We start from the raw sequence: 23863 nt of genomic DNA, 5'->3' as shown, positions 1-23863 counted from the left end.
GTAAATAAGTTAGGCACGTATTGATGGAATATTTGCAGAGCGGACAGAGACGTATCATTAGTAAATACACAAATAATAAGTAAAAAGAAACATAAAAACATTTGAAAAGGATACTTATGCGTAAAGCAATAAGCAATTGTTTTGAATGCGAGCACAGCGTAAACATCGCAAGCGTCAAAAAAATGACCCATTCAATAGTGAGCAATAAACACATTAGTGAACAAAAGGGCGCAGTGGTGTCCAACTCGTGAGCCGCCTTTACAATGAAAAAATTATGACTTTTAATTGATATGTTAAATTGAGGGAAAATAAGCGATATAGTTATTTTAACTTTTTGAGGTCCGATTCTGTTTTTATATATTGTATAGGCGAGGTTGGTGACTTTCTTGCCATTATCTTGCAGTGCTTCACCCATACAAATTGAAAATTTCTTTCTTTTGCTAAGACCTTAGTTTTGTTTAAAAGTTGCTTATTATATATCGATAAGTGGTCATTTATAAATACACGTCCTTCTTCGGGAAAATTCAGCGACTTCAGTCTTAGGTCCTTAAACCTTCGGGACGCAGCAATAAAATCTTCCTTGATATAGCGATTGTTGAATGATATTATAATAGATTTTACGTCAGATTTCTGGGAGGGCACCCTTGAAATAAAGTTTATTTCTTCTTTTTTTACTGGAAATTCGATAACGGAGGCTATTTTTAAGGCTATGTCATATAGATTCTCATTTCTCTTAAGAGGAATTCCTTTTACTTCCACATTGTTTGCTCTTGCCCATTGCTCCTTTTCACGTACATCGGCTTGTAAGCGACTTAGTTCTTCTTGCAACAATTTATTAGTGTCTTCAATATGGCTGACTTTGAAATCCAGATCTTTTAGGTTACCTGAGAATTGGGTTATATAATCGTGAGCGGTATTGAGAGAAGTCTGCATATTTCCTATCTCCGATTTAATGATTTTGACATCTTCCAATAAGGTTGACAAAGGAGTTAATTTGATATTGATATCTTTAAGTTCTTGAATCATTTTATCCAGTGGTACAGATTGCACTCCCGGAGACACTGAGCTTGTTTTACAGTCCTGACAACGCCACGTACCTTTTCTTTCTCCGAGTCGTCTGAATCCAGCTTCTGAGATCCCAGCACATCGATAATCAAATGATCTAAGACAGTTAGTACAGTGTGGACCATCGTTAAATTCTGAATTGCAGAGTGGACATGTGAACATTTTGTTGTTTTAGTTACGGGCCGCAGCTGAGCACACCTGACAAGATTTAGATTTTAAAATATTTCACACAAAAGTCGTGTATTCACTTCGCGATCACGAACTCAACCAATGAAGGATTTTCATTAATTAAAGGCTTTAACGAATAACGAAGTTACATTTTTATTTAACGAATTAAAGATTAATGAAGTTAACTTTTGATTAACTGTGCCCACCTGTGACCAGGACCATAACAGGTTCACAAATTATTAACATCCTGAAGGAACTCTTTAGTCGACTGGGTTATCCACATTCAATCACTGCAGATTGTAAATGAGCCAGCAGTTTGTAAATGAAGAGTTTAAAACTTTTTGTGAAGATTGCAACATTAAACTTTTAGTACTGTTCCATATTGGCCGCAAATGAATGGGGAAGTTGAGCTTCAAAATAAAGATATCTTAAAGTGCCTTAGAATAAGTGCAAGCGGAAAAAAAAAACACGAATATAAGAGAAACATTATATTAGTATTTTGTGATGTATAACTGTACTCCTCACTCAGTAACAGGAAAGACCCCTTCAGAACTTTTCTTTAAACGAAAAAATAGGGATAAGATTCGATGCTACACGATATTATTATTATTCGGGTTAGTTTCGACATACAACATTTTTCAATTATTATTTAATTCAATACTTAATTTTGACATTAAGCTTGAGTGTTGTTGATACGCCGGCTTGATAATACATCATGGCGTCAGCCGGAACGCTGAGTGATTAGTGAATTGATACATACTTAAACCAATGATCTTATGACTTATGATAACATTGATACTTAGTACAGCCACAACTGCAATAAAAAAAAAAAAAAAAAAAGGGGAAATGGATTAGCTAAGTGTGCATTTGACTAACACATAATTATCGTGATTAAATAGTAAATACTTTATTGGCATAGCCGTTTGGTTTATATGAAATTTATGCAAAATAATGCATATTATTATGCAAAATAATAAAAAAAAAAAAAATTTTAGATTTCAACTTAATTTAAGGTTAATCTATATACTTTTCTTCGTACTATTCATGGCGATCATAGTATGTCTTCGAGGGGAGTTCATTGCAGCCACTGATAGTGACAATGACACTTTTGTTTTGTTTTGTATTTTCTGTACTACAAAATATATCTAAATTATACGTAAAATGTTTGTTAGCAACAAGACCTACCGTTCTCCTATATCAGTTGTTAATTATTGCAGATATCCATGAAGTTGGTTGCACAGTCACATGCACGGAAATGTAAACATTGTTCTTGTTATGACGACATGACTTCTGATGGCGTTGTTCGATGAGTACATCATTTAATCAGATGATGTAAATTTCTTTTAATTTAATTAATTTTTATGACTACCATTAGGTTTAGGTTTAAAGATCTTTATTTCTCAAAAAAATACAAACACAATGCTTCACTTACAATGAAAAAAAAAAAAAAAAGGAGTAGATATGTTCGGAACCGTACCGCCGTGCGTAAACAACTTCTGTAAATCCGTGCTCGTAATTTTATTTTAAAAAATAGTTATGAGTAATTGCATTTATTTAAAGTAATAGTTATAGTTTTTCTGTGCGTTGTAAGGAAGGTGTAAGTTTAAAGCGTTTGCTATAAACAAATGTTTTGTGAAGTTTTTAAATGTTATTAAACTATGCTGAACAATTATTGATATACCCGAAAAATAAATATGTATATCATACAGGCTTGCGGGTTAATACGTAATATAGATACAGAATACAGGATCAATATAAAGCAAAATAAACCTTAACACAACTATAGAAGAGAATCTAACTTGACAGAAATGACAAAGTTATATATGTAGAAAATATTGAGAGATTATCACAGTTCAGCGATGATATATGATTTAAGTTTACTTTTGAAAGCATTAATACTGTTACAATTCTTTATCTCGTCTGACAGTTGTTAAACATTTGAACGCCTTCGAACGAAATAGTTTTATTCCATAGATAGTTCGCGGAGTAATAGATTTAATTTGTGTTTGTTACGTCAGTTATGTTTATCTCTTTTTTCGAGTTTAATGTTAGACTTAATGTTTTTATTTGTTATGTTCATTATGAGAGTACAAGTCCTAAATTTAAACATTTGAGTGACATTAAGTAATTTTGTTTGTTATAAAGTTCATTAGTTGGAGTTCGGTAATCAAAAAATTAAATTGGTGGTAATGATTTTCAGTAGATGTGAATACATTAAATTGGATTAATACAGTGTCAATGAACACAGAGAATTCCATTCAATTGGAATTGAGGTTACCATTAAATTGGAAACACTTAGGTTACCATTAAATTGGAAACACTTAGGTTACCATTAAATTGGAAACACTTAGGTTACCATTAAATTGGAAACACTTAGGTTACCATTAAATTGGAAACACTTAGATTACCATTTAATTGGAAACAGTTAGGTTACCATTAAATTGGAAACAGTTAGGTTACCATTAAATTGGAAACACTTAGGTTACCATTAAATTGGAAACACTTAGATTACCATTACATTGGAAACAGTTAGGTTACCATTAAATTGGAAACACTTAGATTACCATTTAATTGGAAACAGTTAGGTTACCATTAAATTGGAAACAGTTAGGTTACCATTAAATTGGAAACACTTAGGTTACCATTAAATTGGAAACACTTAGATTACCATTAAATTGGAAACACTTAGATTACCATTAAATTGGAAACACTTAGATTACCATTAAATTGGAAACACTTAGATTACCATTAAATTGGAAACAGTTAGGTTACCATTAAATTGGAAACAGTTAGGTTACCATTAAATTGGAAATACTTAGATTACCATTAAATTGGAAACACTTAGATTACCATTAAATTGGAAACACTTAGATTACCATTAAATTGGAAACACTTAGATTACCATTAAATTGGAAACACTTAGATTACCATTAAATTGGAAACACTTAGATTACCATTAAATTGGAAACACTTAGATTACCATTAAATTGGAAACACTTAGATTACCATTAAATTGGAAACACTTAGGTTACCATATTTAATTGGAAACACTCAGGTTACCATTTAATTGGAAACACCTCGGTTACCATTAAATTGGAAACACTTCTATTGCTGACTACAGAGAATTCCATTCAATTGGAATTGAGGTTGCCCCAAAGGACTCGAAATTTATGTTAAAGAATTAGATAGGACAAACAAACTTGCAAGTACATTTATCTCTACGCCTCATGTAGTCGGAAAAACTACATGTCAAGGTAAGGAATGAAGAAACTGGACAAATACTAAGAATGAACGTTACACATCTAAAAAGAGTGGAAGGGGAATGGAAATGTAATGGAAATTTAAATGAAGATACATCAAACATTAATGAATGAAACAATCTGGTTGGATATTATTAATTTATAATTACAGTAAAAAATATATATAAGATTTTGATTGAGTTGAAAATAATAATAAAATAAAACTTGTTAACAAGGAAGGGATGTAGTGTTTGTGTCTATGGAATAGATACAATTCACTGTCTCATGTACCACACTGGAGGGGACAGCTGTCTCTGAGTAGTTGAGTGACGAACGCGGTACGAAGCGGACGTGCGCCTGCGCTCCAGTGTGGTAGTGGTGAGCCAGTGTCTGTCCTTAATCATCTTTAGGGACCCTATGGTCCTACAACCCCCTTTTGTTATTTAGCACTCTTGGGGGTAAAATTTTTTCAAAAAAATTATTTCATATTTATTCATATCAAAAAGCTGCCTTAAAAAAGTTTCAAGCTTCTAACTGCAAAAATGACGATAATTCCATACAAACTTTCACCCCCACTTTCAACCCCTTACAACCCCTTTTTCGCGTTAAAATATAGCCTATGTCCTTTCTCAGGCTCTAGACTATCTGTGTACCAAATTTCATTTAAATCGGTTCAGTAGTTTTGGCGTGAAAGCGAGACAGACAGACAGAGTTACTTTCGCATTTATAATATTAGTAAGGAAGTAAGGATTAGCAGCATTAGAAAGAAGTTTCAAGCTTCTTACTGTAAAAACGACGATACTTCCATACAAATTACCACCCCCACATTCAACCCCTTACAACCCTTTTTTCGCGTTAAAAAGTAGTCTTTGTTCTTTCTCGGGCTCTAAACTAAATATCAGTAAGGGTAACAGCAAAACATATTAAATAAAACATTCACCTAAACCTCACATATTCCCAAACAAATTTTCATCCCCTATTGTTATTTAGCACCCTTCAGGGTAAAATTTTTACAGAAATTGAATTTCATATTTATTTATATCAAATTAGCAGCCTTAGACAGAAGTTTCATGCTTCTAACTGTAAAAATGACGATACTTCCATACAAATTACCACCCCCACTTTCAACCCCTTACAACCCTGTTTTCGCGTTCAAAAGTAGCCTATGTTCTTTCTGAGGCTCTAGAATATATGTGTACCAAATTTAATTTAATCGGTTCAGTAAACAATAGTAGGCGACACTTCCATACAAACTTTCACCCCCACTTTCAACCCCTTACAACCCCTTTTTCGCGTTAAAATATAGCCTATGTCCATCCTCAGGCTCTAGACTAAATATTGGTAAAGGTAACAACAAAAATATTGAACAAAACTGTTAAATTAAATGAAACGACTTTACTTGTTGAGCTCTTACGATGAACAGTTTTATTAACTTACAGTGTTGCCAGTGTTTTTTTTTTTTTTTTTTAATTACATATTTTGATATAACTACTAATACCCCCACTATATCAAAATAGTGACAAACATCAAATAATATACTGCTAAAGAATTATTTTTGCACTACACCCAACAATTTCAAAAATTTACAATGTTTTACAGAACTTAACGATTTTGTTAATAAGTCAGCGGGCATACAAGCTGTCATTAAGTATTCTACTTTTACAATGTTATTCTCCACACATGCTCTGCCAAAGTGATACCTAATATCAACATGCTTTGACCTATTATGAAATACAGGATTATGCAATAACTTATGAGCACTTTGATTATCATTATAGATTATAATACATTGCAAATAACCTGTGATTTCCTTCTGTAAATTTCTTAAATATATAGCCTCTTTACAGCTTTCAGATATACCTATATATTCTGCTTCTGTACTAGATAATGCAACACTATTTTGTTTCTTGCTACTCCATGATATTGCACCCCCTGAAAGATTAAAACAATAACCCGTATACGATTTTCTATCCAAGACATTATTACCCCAGTCTGCATCTACATAGCCTAATATCTCATTATTATCTGTACCACAATATTTAATACAATAATCTTTAGTTCCTATCAAATACCTCAGGATACGCTTAGCATGAGCCCAGTGCTCTGTACTATAGCAGTTGTTGAATTGACTCAAATATCCCACAGAAAATGCAATATCTGGACGAGTAAATATTGCTAAATACATTAAACAACCTATTAATTGCTGATAAGGCAAACTCCTATCACAATTCTTATCCTTGGTTAATTTTAAGCCATTTTCCATTGGTGTTTCTACAGTTTTGCAATTAACTAAATTAAATTTTAACAATAGCTGATCAATGTAATTACTTTGATCCAAAGTTAGAATTTTATTTCTCTTATCATAACAAACTCTCATACCAAGACACTGCCTTATTTGGCCTAGGTCTTTAATTTTAAACTGTGACTCTAATACAGATTTTAACTTATCAGTCTCTTTACAATTATTTGAAAAAACAAAAAAGTCATCTACATATAGTGCAATTATAGTCATATTCTTATTTTCATTTTTTATATATAAACAAGGTTCATATTTAGATTTAGAATATCCATTCTGAGTTAAACAAATATTTACCTTATCATACCACATTCTTGACGACTGCCGTAACCCATAAATAGCTTTCTTTAACTTTAGAACTTTATTAGACTCTGAACAATTAAAACCATCTGGTATTTCCATATAGATATTTTCATTAAGATCGCCATTCAAGAATGCTGTAATTACATCTAGATGAGTAATATTAAGTTCAAGTTTCACAGATAAAGCAAATAATAACCTTAGAGTACTATGCCTTACAACTGGTGAAAAAGTCTCTACATAGTCCACACCAGGTTGTTGGGTAAAACCCTTAGCCACCAACCTTGCACGAAAACGCACCTTATTGTCATGATCAACTTTCTTTTTTAACACCCACTTACACTGCACAATAGTAACATCTTTTGGAATGTCCACTATCTCCCATGCACCATTCTCTTCAAAGCTCTCTAGCTCCTCCTGTACTGCCTGTAACCATTGGTTTCTTTCAGACCCTTCTAGAGCATGCTTAAGTGTGAGATCTGTTCCAACGTCTCCATATTTTTCTGTGTAACAGGCACCACCAAAAACAAATCTGTTTGGTGCACGGCGTTCTCTGACTGGTCTAACAGGTCTATCATTATTTCCCTGAATATCTAAACAATCCTCATAGTCACTTGGTACATAATCTGAAGATGAATCTATTGACTTTTCCATCAATGTTGAATCAGTAGATTCCCCCACTGAATCCTGTGGTGTTTGGTTCCTTTCTGACACACATTCATTTTCTGTTTCTTCTAGTATCATGTCTACCATGACAGGTTGTTTTTCAACAATGATCACATCCCTGCTAGTAAATATTTGCCTTTTCACTGGATCATATAATCTGTAACCTTTGACATCGTTTGGAAATCCAAGTAGTCACTGGTGGGCACAGTTAATCGAAAAGTTAACTTCGTTAATCGTTAATTAAAAATTTAACTTCGTTAATCGTTAAAGCGTTAAATTCTCGAGAATTTAACGCAAGTTAAAGTTAATCGTTAACAGTTAACCATACCAAAATTATACATACTAATTTCACACTTATGTGGCGACAATTGTTTAAAATAGTAATTTGACATAGGTGGGCACAGTTATTCAAAAAGTTAACTTCGTTAATCGTTAATTCGTTAAATAAAAATTTAACTTCGTTAATCGTTAAAGCGTTTAATTTACGAAAATTTAACGCAAGTTAAAGTTAACAGTTAAAGTTAATTTCTGTTTATATCACGAGTATAAGGCGCAAGCGGGAAATGGCCATATGAATAATTTCCGAATCGTATGGACCGATTTTGTCGAGATTTTCAATAGAACTTAGGCTATTTTTTTTACTGAGCTTACGAAATCTCGGGCGATTGCTAATCCTATCTATAGTTTAGTTATATAATATACTAAAATATAATTTAGACAATAGGAGCGATGTACTAATGCCTGTACCATAATAATGACATAGCATGCACTAGTTACACACACTTATATACTACACTGACAATGATGGACAATTTACTTTTTCAGTCAATTTTTTTATCGACAATCCGACGTCACGGAATTAGAGAGCTAACTAAATTTAGACAACACAAATTTTCTATTAAACATTAAGACATGTGATAATATTCAAAAGAAAACAATCAAAACTTTTGTGCAGTATTTACATTTATCTGTTACTATTTGCTTCCGGATATTCATTTGCTCATACTCCAACAACTGAACATTTAATTTTATGTATAATTTGGTAATATTTTATTATTTTATTTTAGCTAAGGACCCACGAACAGACTTATCATTTTTTACGTACTTTTTATTTATTAATAAAACTTCTAACATCAGAGGAAACTTATTATAACATTGATAAAGAAACTATATAACCAATCCAGTGATACATCTCAACGCATCAACAACTATACAACTGAGCAATCATTACAACAATCGCTATACAACTGAGATGCCTTCGATAACTTCTATCATCTAATGATCTATCGTCCGATTTATTATTATATGTTAAATCAAGTTAAATTACTCTCAGTGTATAGAGCAAACGTTACACGACATAACGAAAACAACCGATCGAGGGTGATGTCTTCTCTCTTTCTTATCACTTTTAAAATCGTTATAGTTAATTAGTAAGAATATGGTTTTGAATTATTTTCAACGACATTCGATTAATTTTAAAATAAACTTTCGATATACGTAAAAAATCGATGTCTTTTTGTAAAGGTCACTTGTGGCAACATTTCATATATTAAATTTAGTATAACACTGTTTAACATTATTTCACTAACATAATTATTTTATCTTTTTCCTCATTCTTTCTCGTTTTGTCGTATACTTTTTTTTTGTAAACAAACAAATTATCTTCGCTATTGTCTTTGCGCAGCGCACGTGCATCCCCGACCATTAGAAGGGTTGGGGCCATAAATCCATCGAGTTCGTTATCGCATTCTCTGTGCGGCTGTCCATTTGATCCTTTGTTCATATTTTTAAAATGTAAAATTATTTTTCGTTGACTATGTATGAAGAAGCCCCAAAAAAACAAACGACGGTAATAAACACCTAAATCCCTTTTGTTTTTGAGGAACGTTTATTGCGTGCACATTTCGTCTTTCGAATTTTTAAATTTGTTTTTCATTGTTTGTTTCTTATCTACGCAATGACAAAAAATCCTATTTGAACACTTTTTCAAATGAACCATAAACTATTTTTTTTATATTTTTTGTTGTCTTTAAACTCCAACATTAAAATAAACATTTTTGTCTGCAACAAAGTTTAGTTGTATTTTAGGTACGACGTTGAAGAGTAATCTCGATTATTTTGATTGCAATTCAACGCAGAGTTTATCTGTTTTAATAGATTTTGCGTCTCACGTATAACAATTATTGTATTAAGAGTAAAGTGTTTTCGAACCTTATGTTGATTTTATATAACAAAGTCTTTTTCTAAAAAAAAGTGATGTTAAATAAATGAAAACCAGTTTTAATGTGAATAAAATGTTCGAGATATTTGTGTAAATGTGAAATAATTATTAAACTTTGAAGGTGTCTAGCGCCTAAACTTCGCAATATTTGATAGAGGTAAGTTTCTTTAAATCGTCACTATTTTCTAACAAGGATTCTGTGGTACTCTTTTGATCACGTCTACCCCGGCCGCTCGGTGTATTGTATAACATGCATCACACTCGCTCGTTCTCGTTCTCTCTCGTTCTCGTTCACCATTCGACTCGCCGACGGTCGCCGAACATAGCCGAACTTGCGAGTGTAGCCTGATGCATAATTTAAATAAAATGACAACACGTCAATAAGTGTCTATTGTAACAATTAACGGACTAAATTAACGGAAGTAGAATTTAACGGAAGTTAACAAGAGCATTAACACTTTTTGAATTTAACTTAAAAGTTAATCCGTTAAGGAAAATGTTAACTTCGTTAATTAACGATTAACGGATTAACGAGTTAATGCCCACCTTTGTAATTTGACTATACATTTATAGAATGTACACATTAGTATTAGAGACAAGTGAATGAATGCATTATAGTATATTTCATTACGAGTGCGGAAAGCCTGACATTGCAAAGAGTTCCAACAAATGTCTACCCGAGCCGAGGCGCAGCCGAAGGTGAGGGTTGACAGTTGGAACAAGTTGTAATGACAGTTTCGCACGTGTACTAAACAACTATTTTTGATACAGTTGCGAAAAAATTAAGCAACTTAATAGAATAATAAAAACACAATAAACTCAACTAACTAAAATGTTTGGAAAATGGCACCAACCGTAAAATAATACAAACAGAGATTTTTTTTGTTTTCTTCACCCATTCTGGGTAGACAAAGGGAACTATGCCCAAACAACCAAGTCTTCAGTAGATTATTTTTATTGATATGAAATGAAAATGAAATTTAATGAGATGAAATAAAATGAAAACTAACCTAATTCATTGAATCAAATCATTAAATCTGATATTGTAACAAATTAGAAGTTTCTTTTTAGAAATATTTGCGTGAATCATAAAAACTTCAATGATTTTTTTTGTAAAAACTTCGTGGTTGGTTATTTAACAGACATTATTTTGACAGTTGGGAAAGACAAGTTTAGAAAAGCTAAAGAAAAAGCACGAGTAAAAAAGTGTTTTAATACAGTTGCTCAAAAAGTGCCGTATTGCAGGGACGAAGAGCGTTCGGAATGTGGGATATTACATACTCATGCTTTTATATACTCGTAATGAAATATACTACTTCGAACATTCTTTTGATTTTGTCCTGTTGGTCACGGTTTTCCCGGACGCTCTGATGCATACACTTGCATGCGAAATTCACATATTATATCAATTATCAACTCTTTCGTTCACCATTCGAGTCGCCGACAGTCGCCCAACATAGCTAAACTTACGAGCGTGGCGTGGCACGTAATTTAAACAAAATAACAGCACGTCTCAAAGTTTCTAATTTAACGATTAACGGACTTTTATTAACGGAAGTTGAGTTTAACGGAAGTTAACAAAAGCGTTAACACTTTTTGAAGTTAACTTAAAAGTTAATCCGTTAAGCAAAATGTTAACTTCGTTAATTAACGATTAACGGATTAACGAGTTAATGCCCAGCTCTGCAAGTAGTATACATTCTATAGATTTTTTGTCCCATTTTGTCCTTTTCTCTTTATTAATATGGACCATAACAGACGATCCAAAGATTCTCAAATTATTCAAGTCTGGCTTAACACCCATCCATAACTCGTATGGTGTTGTACCATTTAAGACCGATGATGCAGTTCGATTATGTAAATACACTGCAGTATTACACGCCTCAGCCCAAAATTGCTTGCTTAGGTCAGCGTCAAACAGCATACATTTGTCTTTCTCAATAATTGTCCTATTCATTCTTTCACTCAACCCATTTTGTTGTGGTGTGTATGGGTTAGATCTTTGATGTATAATTCCACACTTCTTTAAGTAATTTTCAAAATCTGAGTTACAATATTCTTTCCCATTATCGCTTCTGAGAATTTTCACTTTTCTGTTAGTTTGGTTTTCTGACAAAGCCTTAAATTCTTTAAAGTATTTTTGTTAAAATGTTATATAATCTTTGCATGTTGCGCCTTTATAATCTATGCCAACTTCCTCTCTCTCTCTGCTATCTACGTTCCTTACAAGAAGTGTTGTCCGGTGCCTCTCTGTAAATTCTTAATTATTGTGCATACAATAAAGTATATATATACACCACTGCCATTTTATTGCAACAGGTTATGGGCCCAGAGAGTCCCAATAACAAAAATAAAAGTTTTATTCAAAAATTGAAAGTGACAGCCGGCAACTTAACCTCAACCTCATCGTGGTCAAGCATCGTCGATAAAAATCAAAATGTCTACGAGCAATCCCTTAACATTAATAGAAAAATTAAGTGGAAGAGAAAACTATTCCACCTGGAAATTCGCGCTACAGACGTATCTTCAGCATGAAGATCTCTGGGACTGCATCACGGGCAGCGGCGTCGTAGATGAAAAACGCGACACAAAGGCGAAGTCAAAAATAATATTACTTGTTGACACAACGAACTATATTCATATTCAAGACTGTAAGACGGCAAAAGAGGTATGGGATAACCTTGCCAAAGCCTTCGATGACTCGGGACTGACACGCCGAGTAGGATTACTGAGGGAGTTATGCACAACAACACTTCAGGCATGTCAAAATGTTGAGGAATACGTGAGCATAATTATGACCACCGCTCATAAATTGAGAAACATAGGCTTCAAAGTTGACGACGAGTGGCTCGGTACACTGCTACTCTCCGGTCTTCCTGATTCTTATCAACCTATGATTATTGCACTGGAAAGCTCAGGATTGAAAATAAGCGCTGACTCAGTTAAGTCAAGATTACTGCAAGATATCAAAATGAATGAACGGCAAAGTTCATCGGCATTTGCAACTAATAAGTCATTTAAGAAGACAGCATTTAATAAAAATAAAACAGGCAAGCAAAATTTTCAAAAAGGTCCTCGATGCTACTCATGTAATAAGTATGGTCATATTAGTACAGATTGCAAGTCAAAGAAGATAACCAAAAGCTCAAGTTATGCTGCGGCTTTTACAGCAACAAACAATAACAGTGATGCTTGGTACATCGACTCGGGAGCCTCCGTCCATATGACAAGGTATGAAAATTTACTATCAAATACTAGCGAATCACTAATAAAGTCAATAAAAGTAGCTAATGATAAATCTTGAACGTGAAATGTTCTGGACAAGTGACACAGAATGTCTCTGATCAAAGAGGTCAACACAGAAAAGTCTTATTTCAAAATGTACTCTGTGTTCCAGAACTGGCAACCAATTTAATATCTGTCAGCCAAATATTAAGAAATGGAGGTCAAGTCAAATTTAATAGCAAAGGATGTGTTATTCTCAACAAAAATAACAATGTTGTCGCTACCCCTATTTTAGTAAACAACATGTATCAACTGAATATGTACAGAGAACATGCCTACATATCTGATGTTGATGAAAATGATCCATATCTATGGCACCAGCGCATGGGTCATCTGAATTTTAATGACTTAAACAAAATTATAGAAAACACAGAAGGAATGAAAGTTCTAAAGAAAAAGGGAACTAATTTAACATGCATAACATGCCTAGAAGCCAAGCAGACGCGATTGCCCTTCAAACATAAGGGTACGGGAACCACAAAACTACTTGAACTAGTGCATTCAGATGTGTGCGGACCTATGGAGACAGAATCTCTGGGTGGAGCTAAGTATTTTCTGACTTTCACCGATGATTACTCTAAAAAGATTTTTGTTTATTTCTTACAGAAGAAATCAGAAGTCATAGATAAATTAAAAGAATTTAAGAAGTATGTAGAAAATCAACTGGAATGTAAAATCAAGTGTCTCCGCACTGACAATGGCCTTGAATTTATTAACAAGAATATCTCTGATCTTTTGAAAGGTGATGGAATCACACATCAAACCACAGTGCCTTACACACCCCAACAAAATGGAGTCGCTGAACGATTAAATAGAACATTAGTAGAAAAAGCCAAATGCATGTTACTTAATGCTAAATTGTCTAAACAATTCTGGGCAGAAGCTGTGCAAACTGCCGCTTATCTATTAAATAGGACTCCGACAAAGTCATTAAAGTACAAGACTCCTGAAGAGATGTGGTCTGGAACTAAACCAAGCGTCAGTCACTTACATATATTTGGGTGCGAGGCTATGGTGCACTTACCCAAAGAGAAAACAAAGAAATGGGATCCAAAAGCTAAGAAGGCTATATTTACTGGTTACTGTACTGATACAAAAGGCTACAGATTCATAATTCCTTCTTCAGGATTAGTCATAAAAAGCAGAGATGCAGTTTTTCTTGAATCTACAGTAGTAAGAAATTATGTTCCGGTAGATTTGACTCACTCAGAAGATAAGTCTGTAAGTGAAGAGCTCCGTCACAGTTCAGAGTCAACCTCCACAAACACAATTGCTTCACCTGAAGAATCTGAATCTGATGAATCAATGAACAACAGTATTTATGTACCAGACAGAAAAATTGAATATCCGATGTCTTCAAATGTGTTCAAGAAATAAACAGTCACAACCTAAAACAAAAAGTTTTGAAAGCTATTTATGCTACAATGATGGAATTCTAGACGTACCTTTAACATACAGTGATGCCATTACTTCAGCTGATTCTGACAAGTGGAAAATGTCAATAAGTGAAGAGTTACAAGCTCATAGTGTAAACAAGACATGGACATTGGTAGAAAAGCCCAAAAATGCCAAGGTAATTGGATGTAAATGGGTGTTTAAAGTCAAAGATGAACCAACAGGTCTCCGGTACAAGTCTCGGCTGTGTGCAAAAGGTTATGCACAAACTAAAGGTATGGACTATGATGAAACCTTCTCACCGACAGTCAGGTATGATTCTATACGTTTACTTTTATCTGTAGCTGCTGAACAAAACTTAGAAATATTGCAATTTGACATTAAAACAGCATTTTTGTATGGTGAATTAAGCAAACAAATATTTATGGTTCCACCTGATGGTTTACAATGTGCCCCTAATATGGTATGTAAACTGAATAAGTCTCTTTATGGTTTGAAGCAGGCTCCGAGGTGTTGGAACACTAAATTTAATGCAATTTTAAAAAAGTTTGGTTTTGTCAAAAGTTTAGCTGATCAGTGTGTTTATGTTGGTCAAGTTAATGAAATTAAATGTTACCTATGTCTTTATGTAGACGATGGGCTTCTAATATCAAAAGAAAGGCTGATTTTAAAGAAAATAGTAAATGAATTACAAACACACTTTGATTTAAAAACTTGTTCATCTAATAATTTTGTTGGTATGCAAATAGAAAGAAATAAAGAACATATTTTTATTCATCAAACCAAGTATATTGAAAAGATATTGGAAAAGTTTAATATGGACAGTGCAAATCCAAATAGTATTCCATCTGACCCACACATTAAACTACAGAAAGGTGATGCTGTGCCAGCGAGAAACCTGCCCTACAGGGAAGCAGTTGGATCACTTATCCATTTGGCAACAGTGAGCAGGCCTGATATTGCATATGCAGTCAGTGTGGTAAGTCAGTTTTTACATAATTATAATGAGAGCCACTGGAATGCAGTAAAGAAAATTTTTAAATATCTCAAAGGTACCATTGAATTTGGTTTATGTTATCAATCAAAGCCACAGTCTACAGAGTTGATTGGCTACAGTGATGCTGACTATGCTAATGATATTGAAACAAGGCGTTCAATGACAGGATATGTTTTTATTAAAAATGGAGCTGCAGTTACATGGTCTAGCCAACGGCAACAAAGTGTAGCACTTTCGACAACTGAGGCAGAATTCATGGCTGCTTGTGCTGCCACCAAAGAGATACTATGGTTAAAACAATTATTATGTGATATAGGACAATATAAACAAGTGTCTGTGTGTCTTAATATTGACAATCAAAGTGCAATAAATGTGATTAAAAATAGTGAATTTCACAAGCGCTGTAAACACATTGATATTAAGTATAATTTTATAAAAGAAAAATATCAGCAAAATGTTATTTCTTTAAATTATGTCAATTCAGTTGAACAGTTTGCAGATATTTTTACTAAGTCTTTGCCTAGAGAAAGATTCAAATTGTTAAGAAGTAACATTGGTATGTTAAGTTTTAATACTTAAATTTTCTTTTTGTTTAGTGAAGAAGTTCTGAATTTAATTTTAAGCACTTGTTTCTGTTTCATAAAAAGGTATGGTTGCTGTGTTAAATCTCCATAATTTTTGTTATATGAAAAAGTAATGTGTTAATTTAAGTACTTAATTTTGTTTATATGAGATAGTATTGTGTTAAATATAAGCACTTAATTTTGTATAACAAAGGAGAAGTATTGGCATGTAAATTTGCATAGTAATGTTTAATAATTTGTTTTGTGAAAGAAGGCTTACATGCGAAGGGAGTGTTAAAATGTTATATAATCTTTGCATGTTGCGCCTTTATAATCTATGCCAACTTCCTCTCTCTCTCTGCTATCTACGTTCCTTACAAGAAGTGTTGTCCGGTGCCTCTCTGTAAATTCTTAATTATTGTGCATACAATAAAGTATATTTATACACCACTGCCATTTTATTGCAACAATTTTAATGCTTCATTCTTATGTTTTAAAAAATAAATAAATGACATACGGCTATAATCATCGATAAACAGCAGAAAGTAGGATGAACCCCCTAGTGACTTCTCTTCCATAGGTCCACAAAGGTCAGTATGTATAACATTCAAAAGTTCAGTACTTCTAGTACCACTGTGTGCAAAAGGTAATCGACTTTGTTTACCTTCACAACAAGTCTTGCATGATAATTTACTAATATTAACTTTTTCATCAAAAAACATTCCTTCTACTGCATTTTTTGTTTTAATCAAGCAATCACTGTTGACATGACCCATTCTGCGATGCCAGGTAAGTCCCGATGGAATCACTGCTGCGACCAGTCTCTCTTGAAGATTTAACTTATAAACCCCATTGGTCAGAGATGCAGTAGCCACTAACTCGCCATTTCTATTGAAAATATGACAACTATTAACTGTGAAATTCACTTTGTTTCCTTTTTCTATCAATTTGCTAACTGAAATTAGGTTAGTTGTCAAACTTGGAACACAAAAAACTTCTTCAATATTTATATCGAATTCATTGCCATCGACTGTGGTAACTATTTTCACATCGCCAGCACATGTAACCTGAACTCTTTCCTCGTTTGCTAATTTGACTCGACTGACACCGACAGAGTGACCAGGCACCTGCAGGCGGTGAACGGGGCATCGAGTAGGTAAGTGCCACTTCATATATTTACCATATTTACGCCAGGCCTTGTGATACGTAGTTTAAGGCAGGTTGTGCCGCGGGACCCGAACCCGTCGTGTACCCTTCAAACCCCTTTTTCGCGTTAAAATGTAGACTACGTCTTTCCTCAGGCTCTAGACTAAATATTGGTAAGGGTTACAGCAAAGCATATTAAACAAAACATTCACCAAAACCGAATATATTGCCAAACAAAATTTCATCCCCTATTGTTATTTAGCACCCTTGGGGGTAAAATTTTTACAAAAATTTAATTTCGTATTTATCTATATCAAATTAGCAGCCTTGAAAATAAAAAATAAAAATCTAAAATATTCCCGAACAAAATTTCATCCCTAATTGTTATTTAGCACCCTTAAGAGTAAACTTTTTTCAAATATTGAATATTAATTGCTTTATATCAAATTAGCAGCCTCAAAAATAAGTTTCAAGCTTCTAACTGTAAAAAAAGACGATACTTCCATACAATTTTCCACCCCCTCTTTCAACCCCTTACAACTCCATTTTCGCGTTAAAATGTAGCCTACGTCTTTCCTCAGGCTCTAGACTAAATATTGGCAAGGATAACAGCAAAACATATTAAACAAAACATTCACCAAAACCGAGCATATTGCCAATCAAAATTTCATCCCCTATTGTTATTTAGCACCCTTGGGAGTAAATTTTTTTCAAAAATTTAATTTCATCTTTATTTATATAGAATTAGCAACCTCAAAAATAAGTTTCTAGCTTCCAACTGTAAACATGACGATAATTCCATACAAACTTTCACCCCCACGTTCAACCCCTTGCAAACCCTTTTTCGCGTTAAAATGTGCCCTATGTCCTTCCTCAGGCTCTAGACTAAATATTGGTAAGGGTAATAGCAAAACATATTGAAGAAAACATTCAACAAAACCTCACATCTTGCCAAACAAAATTTCATCCCCTACTGTTATTTAGCACCCTTGGGGGTAAAATTTTACAAAAATTTATTTTCATATTTATCTTTATCAAATTAGCAGCCTTGAAAATAAGTTTCAACCTTCTAACTGTAAAAATGACGATAATTCCATACAAACTTTCACCCCCACTTTCAACCCCTTCAAACCCCTTTTTCGCGTTAAAATGTAGACTACGTCTTTCCTCAGGCTCTAGACTAAATATTGGTAAGGGTTACAGCAAAGCATATTAAACAAAACATTCACCAAAATCGAATATATTGCCAAACAAAATTTCATCCCCTATTGTTATTTAGCACCCTTGGGGGTAAAATTTTTCCAAAAATTTAATTTCATATTTATCTTTATCAAATAAGCCTTGAAAATAAGTTTCAATCTTCTACCTGTAAAAATGACGATAATTCCATACAAACTTTCACCCCCACTTTCAACCCTTTACAACCCCTTTTTCGCGTTAAAATGTAGCCTATGTCCATCCTCAGGCTCTAGACTATCTGTGTACAAAATTTCATTTAAATCGGTTTAGTAGTTTTTGCGTGAAAGCGAGACAGACAGACAGAGTTACTTTCGCATTTATAATATTAGGTCCTTACATATGAAATTGGCGTTTTGTATGGGAGGAACAAAAAGTCGAATATTTTTTAATATAATATATTTAATTAATCAAAGTATGAACCATTATTTTCTATGCACTTTTGCCATCTCATAGGTAGTTCATTGATCCCTTTACTAAAAAAACCAGTCGAACGGGAATCAATAAAATCTTTGAAGGCGATTTGGACTGCCCCATCGGAGTTGAATTTTTTCCCTTGCAAGAAGTTATCCAAATTTCGAAAAAAATGGTAATCTGTTGGAGCAAGGTCCGGGGAGTACGGAGGATGTCTTAGACTTTCCAATTGAAGCTCTTCTAATTTAGTAGCCGTCTGTTGCGCAGTGTGTGGTCTAGCGTTGTCGTGAAGCAGCAGTGGCGTGGAGCGATTGACCAGCCTAGGTTGTTTAGCCGCTAGCTTTTCCATCATGGTTTGCAATTGCTGACAATAGACATCAGCCGTAATAGTCTGGCCAGATTTGAGAAAACTGTAATGAACAATACCGGCACTAATCCACCAAACGCTTACAAGTAACTTTTTTGGGGTTAATTTTCGCTTGGGGCAGGATGTGGCTGGCTCGGCGTCTCGTCCCAAAGCTCGTGGGAGCGGCTAGAGCCCTCAGTAGGCTCCTGCCGAACTTGGGCGGACCGAGCTCGCGGTGTCGCCGCCTTTACACAGGTGTGGTGCGATCCATGGCGCTCTACGGAGCGCCTATTTGGTCGGACGCTCTGACCGCCCGTACTAGGGCCCTTTTACGTGGGCCCCAGAGAATCATGGCGGTCAGAGTGATCCGAGGATATCGCACCAAATCATGTGAGGCGGCCTGTGCGTTGGCGGGGACGCCGCCCTGGGATTTGGACGCCGAAGTGCTCGCCGGTGTTTACTGGCGGCGAGCGGATGCCCGTCTCCGGGGAGAACCCCCTCCCCCAGTGCAGGAACGTACGTGGCGGCAGGCGGCAGAGGCCGAACTTGTCGTTCAGTGGCAGGAGCGGCTTTTAACGCCGTCTGCCGGCCACCGCACAATTGAGGCGGTCCGGCCCGTCCTTGAGCTATGGACGGGCCGGAAGCATGGAGCTCTCTCTTTCCACCTGGTGCAGATCCTGTCGGGGCACGGTTGCTTCGGCAGGTATCTGTGCAGGGTGGCGAGACGAGAGCCCACCGAGGAGTGCCACGAGTGCGGCCACGTGGAAGACACAGCGCAACATACGCTGGAGTCATGCACTCACTGGTCGACCCAGCGGGCCGCACTAGTGGCGGCAATAGGAACGGACCTCTCGCTGCCCGCCGTCGCTAATGCCATGGCGAGCAGCGACAGTTCGTGGCAAGCCGTCGCCTCCTTTTGCGAGGAGGTGATGACGCAAAAGGAGGCGGCTGAGCGGCGGCGGGAGGACGATGCAGTCGGTAATCCTCTCCGCCGCCGCAGGGCCGGGCGCAGGCAGCGTGCCCAAGACCGCCGCATGCCCCCATAGTGGCAGGGCTCCGGGCGGTGGACCTGAGATAGCCATCGCCCGCCGAGCGTCAAAATTGATCTCGAGGTGGAAGGCGCACTGTAATGTTCCCGGTGCGCCTTACATGAAGTTCGGGGACCCCAGGTCCCCACAAAGGAGGGTCTGCTTTGTCGGACGGCGCTGACCGGGTCGCGGAAGATTGCGCAAGTGTTCCCGTGACCCGGTCACCAGGCGCGTGGCGGAACATCGTTGGGTTTTTAGTGGGTATTCCGGCCACTTCTTCTTGGCCGGCGAGTCCCACATACCCTCCCGGAAACGGGAGGGATGCGGAAATGCATTTTCCCAACGTAAAAAAAAAAAAAAAAAAAAAGGATGTGGCTGGCTGGCCAGGATCCAACCATTGCGCTGAGCGCTTCCGATTATCGTAAAGAACCCATTTTTCACCACAGATAATGATTCGGTTTAAAATACCTTCATTATTGTGCCGGTTCAGTAATGTAACGCAACAGTCGACGCGCGTTTGCCGGTTTGCTTCAGTCAATTCGTGAGGTACCCACCTTTCAAGCTTTTTAATCTTCCCAATTTGCTTCAAGTGAATTAAAACAGTTTTATCACTAACATCGCAGCCTGCAGCTAACTCGGACGTGGTTTGCGATGGATCCGCTTCCACAATAGCCTTCAACTCTTCATTATCAACTTGAGTCTTAGGCCGTCCACGGGGCTTGTTCTGCAGATCGAAATTTCCAGAACGAAAACGTTGGAACCAAAAACGAACTGTGTTTTCTTTTGCAACACGACCGCCATACACATCATTCACCCTTCGAGTCGTTTCCGCAGCACTAGTACCACGGCGGAACTCGTACTCGTAAATAATGCGATATTTTAAGTTTTCCATTTTGTAAAATGAGTGACGCAAACAGAAAAAAACAGAAGAAAAAAAACAAATGAATGACGCTCATCGAACCACAAATACATGAGTCTATAGCTGTACAAATTTGAATTTGGAATTCCTTACCAAAGAGGAGAAATTCGTGATTAAAGTGGCCAGTACGAAAAACGCCAATTTCATATGTAAGGACCTAATATTAGTAAGGATTAGCAGCCTTAAAATAAGTTTCAAGCTTGTAACTGTAAAAATGACGATAATTCCATATAAACTTTCACCCCCACTTTCAACCCCTTACAAACCCTTTTTCGCGTTAAAATGTGCCCTATGTAAGGGGTTGAAAGTGGGGGTGAAAGTTTGTATGGAATTATCGTCATTTTTACAGGTAGAAGGTGAAACTTATTTTCAAGGCTGCTAATTTGATAAAAATAAATATGAAATTAAATTTTTGTAAAAATTTTACCCCCAAGGGTGCTAAATAACAATAGGGGATGAAATTTTGATTGGCAATATGTTCGGTTTTGGTGAATGTTTTGTTTAATATGCTGTGCTGTAACCCTTACCAATATTTAGTCTAGAACCTGTGGAATGACGTAGGCTACATTTTAACGCGAAAAAGGGTTTGTAAGGGGGTTGAAAGTGGGGGTGAAATTTTGTATGGAATTATCGTTATTTTTACAGATAGAAGCTTGAAACTTATTTTCAAGGCTGCTAATTTGATATAGATAAATACGAAATTAAATTTTTGTAAAAATTTTAACCCCAAGGGTGTTAAATAACTATAGGGGATGAAATTTTGTTTGGCAATATGTTCGGTTTTGGTGAATGTTTTGTTTAATATGCTTTGCTGTAACCCTTACCAATATTTAGTCTAGAGCTTGAGGAAAGACGTAGGCTACATTTTAACGCGAAAAAGGGGTTATAAGGGGTTGAAAGTGGGGGTGAAATTTTGTATGGAATTATCGTTATTTTTACAGATAGAACCTTGAAACTTTTTTTCAAGGCTGCGAATTTGATATAGATAAATACGAAATTAAATTTTTGTAATAATTTAACACCTAAGGGTGCAAAATAATAATAGGGGATGATATTTTGTTTGGCAATGTATTCGGTTTTGGTGAATGTTTTGTTTTGATATGCTTTGCTGTAACTCTTACCAATATTTAGTCTAGAGCCTGAGTAAGGACATAGGCTACATTTTAACACGAAAAAAGGGTTGTAAGGGGTTGAAAGTGGGGGTGAAAGTTTGTATGGAATTATCGTCATTTTTACAGTTAGAAGCTTGAAACTTATGTTTAAGGCTGCTAATTTGATATAAAAATATTAAATTAATTTTTGTAAAAATTTTACCCCCAAGGGTGCTAAATAACAATAGGGGTTGAAATTTTGTTTATCAATATGTGAGGTTTTGGTGAATGTCAAAACACATTTAATATGTTTTGCTGTTACCCTTACCAATATTTAGTCTAGAGCCCGAGAAAGGACAAAGGCTACTTTTTAACGCGAAAAAGGGGCTGTAAGGGGTTGAAAGTGGGGGTGAAATTTTGTATGGAATTATCGTTATTTTTACAGATAGAACCTTGAAACTTTTTTTCAAGGCTGCTAATTAGATATAAATAAATTGACATTTGAAGTTTGTAAAAGTTTTACCCTCAAGGATGCAATATTACAAAAGGGAATAGGGGATGAAAGTTTGTATGGGAATATACCTATATATATATAATAGACCTTAGGCTAGCTGTATGCAATTTAAAAACCGCGGCGGAAGAGCTCTCTCGAAGAAGCGCCAGTGACTTGAATATAGAAAGGCTAGAAAGAGAGAACGGAGAATTGCGCTCCCAAGTTTCTTGCTTAAACTCCAGATTGGACAAACTTACGGAGGAAATGAAACTTCTACGTGAGCACTCAAGCAGATCTGTCGACCCGATAAGGGCGGTCCAAACAACACCTCCCTTTACAGAACCAAACCGCACAAACGGATGTGATCTAATGGAGCGCATCGGATATTCAATTGAGGCCAAACTGTCTGACTTCGAGTCCAAATTATTCCCCGATAGAGCTATTCGGCCACCTCTAGGGGTCAAGTCGAATACAAGAAAGAACCCAGCGCAAGATGGAGACACACCGCGGTTGCAAGGAAAAAGCGACGAGATAGAAAAAACTACACAAACTGTAAGGCCGCGAGGAAAGAGGAGAAAACCTTTGCACCCCCCGGTGGTGGACTTGCCGCCAGTTGATTTGGTCCAGTTACAAGAAACATCACATACGGAGGGGCATACGTGGGCTTCAGTAACCAGAAAATCGAGGCAGACAAAAAATAATAATACACAAGCGCATACATCTCCTTATAAAGGAAGTCAGAAAAAGAAAGAGGTGCGGGTTCCTAATTCTGCAGCTGTGACGGTCACTATACCGGAGGGATCTGCTCTCTCTTACGCGAAAGTGATGGAGACTGCTAAAAGTAAAATCCAACTGGAAGATATTGGCATTGAGTCTCTTCGACAGAAACGAGCCTTGACTGGAGGACTCCTGTTGGAAATTAACGGCCAAGATTGCGAGCAAAAAGCAGATAAGCTGGCGGCAAAGATGCGTGAAGTTTTTTCAGACGTAGATAT

At 35.8% G+C, this 23863-nt stretch overlaps 1 protein-coding gene across 1 annotated transcript; it reads right to left on the bottom strand.

Annotated features, from left to right (window-relative positions):
* Positions 1 to 321: 321 nt before the first annotated feature.
* On the bottom strand, positions 322 to 1247 carry LOC106710484. The gene is made up of 2 exons (XM_014502549.2): positions 1098 to 1247; positions 322 to 884 (listed from the first exon to the last, which is right to left on the bottom strand). The coding sequence occupies exons 1-2, from the start codon at positions 1225 to 1227 to the stop codon at positions 322 to 324; spliced, it is 693 nt and encodes a 230-aa protein (XP_014358035.2). The 5' UTR covers positions 1228 to 1247.
* Positions 1248 to 23863: the final 22616 nt, after the last annotated feature.

This window comes from Papilio machaon, chromosome W, assembly GCF_912999745.1.
Source record: "Papilio machaon chromosome W, ilPapMach1.1, whole genome shotgun sequence".
NCBI classification, from domain to species: domain Eukaryota; kingdom Metazoa; phylum Arthropoda; class Insecta; order Lepidoptera; family Papilionidae; genus Papilio; species Papilio machaon.
Note: the sequence above shows the minus strand (reverse complement) of the source record. Positions and strands in the feature narration are given on the sequence as shown.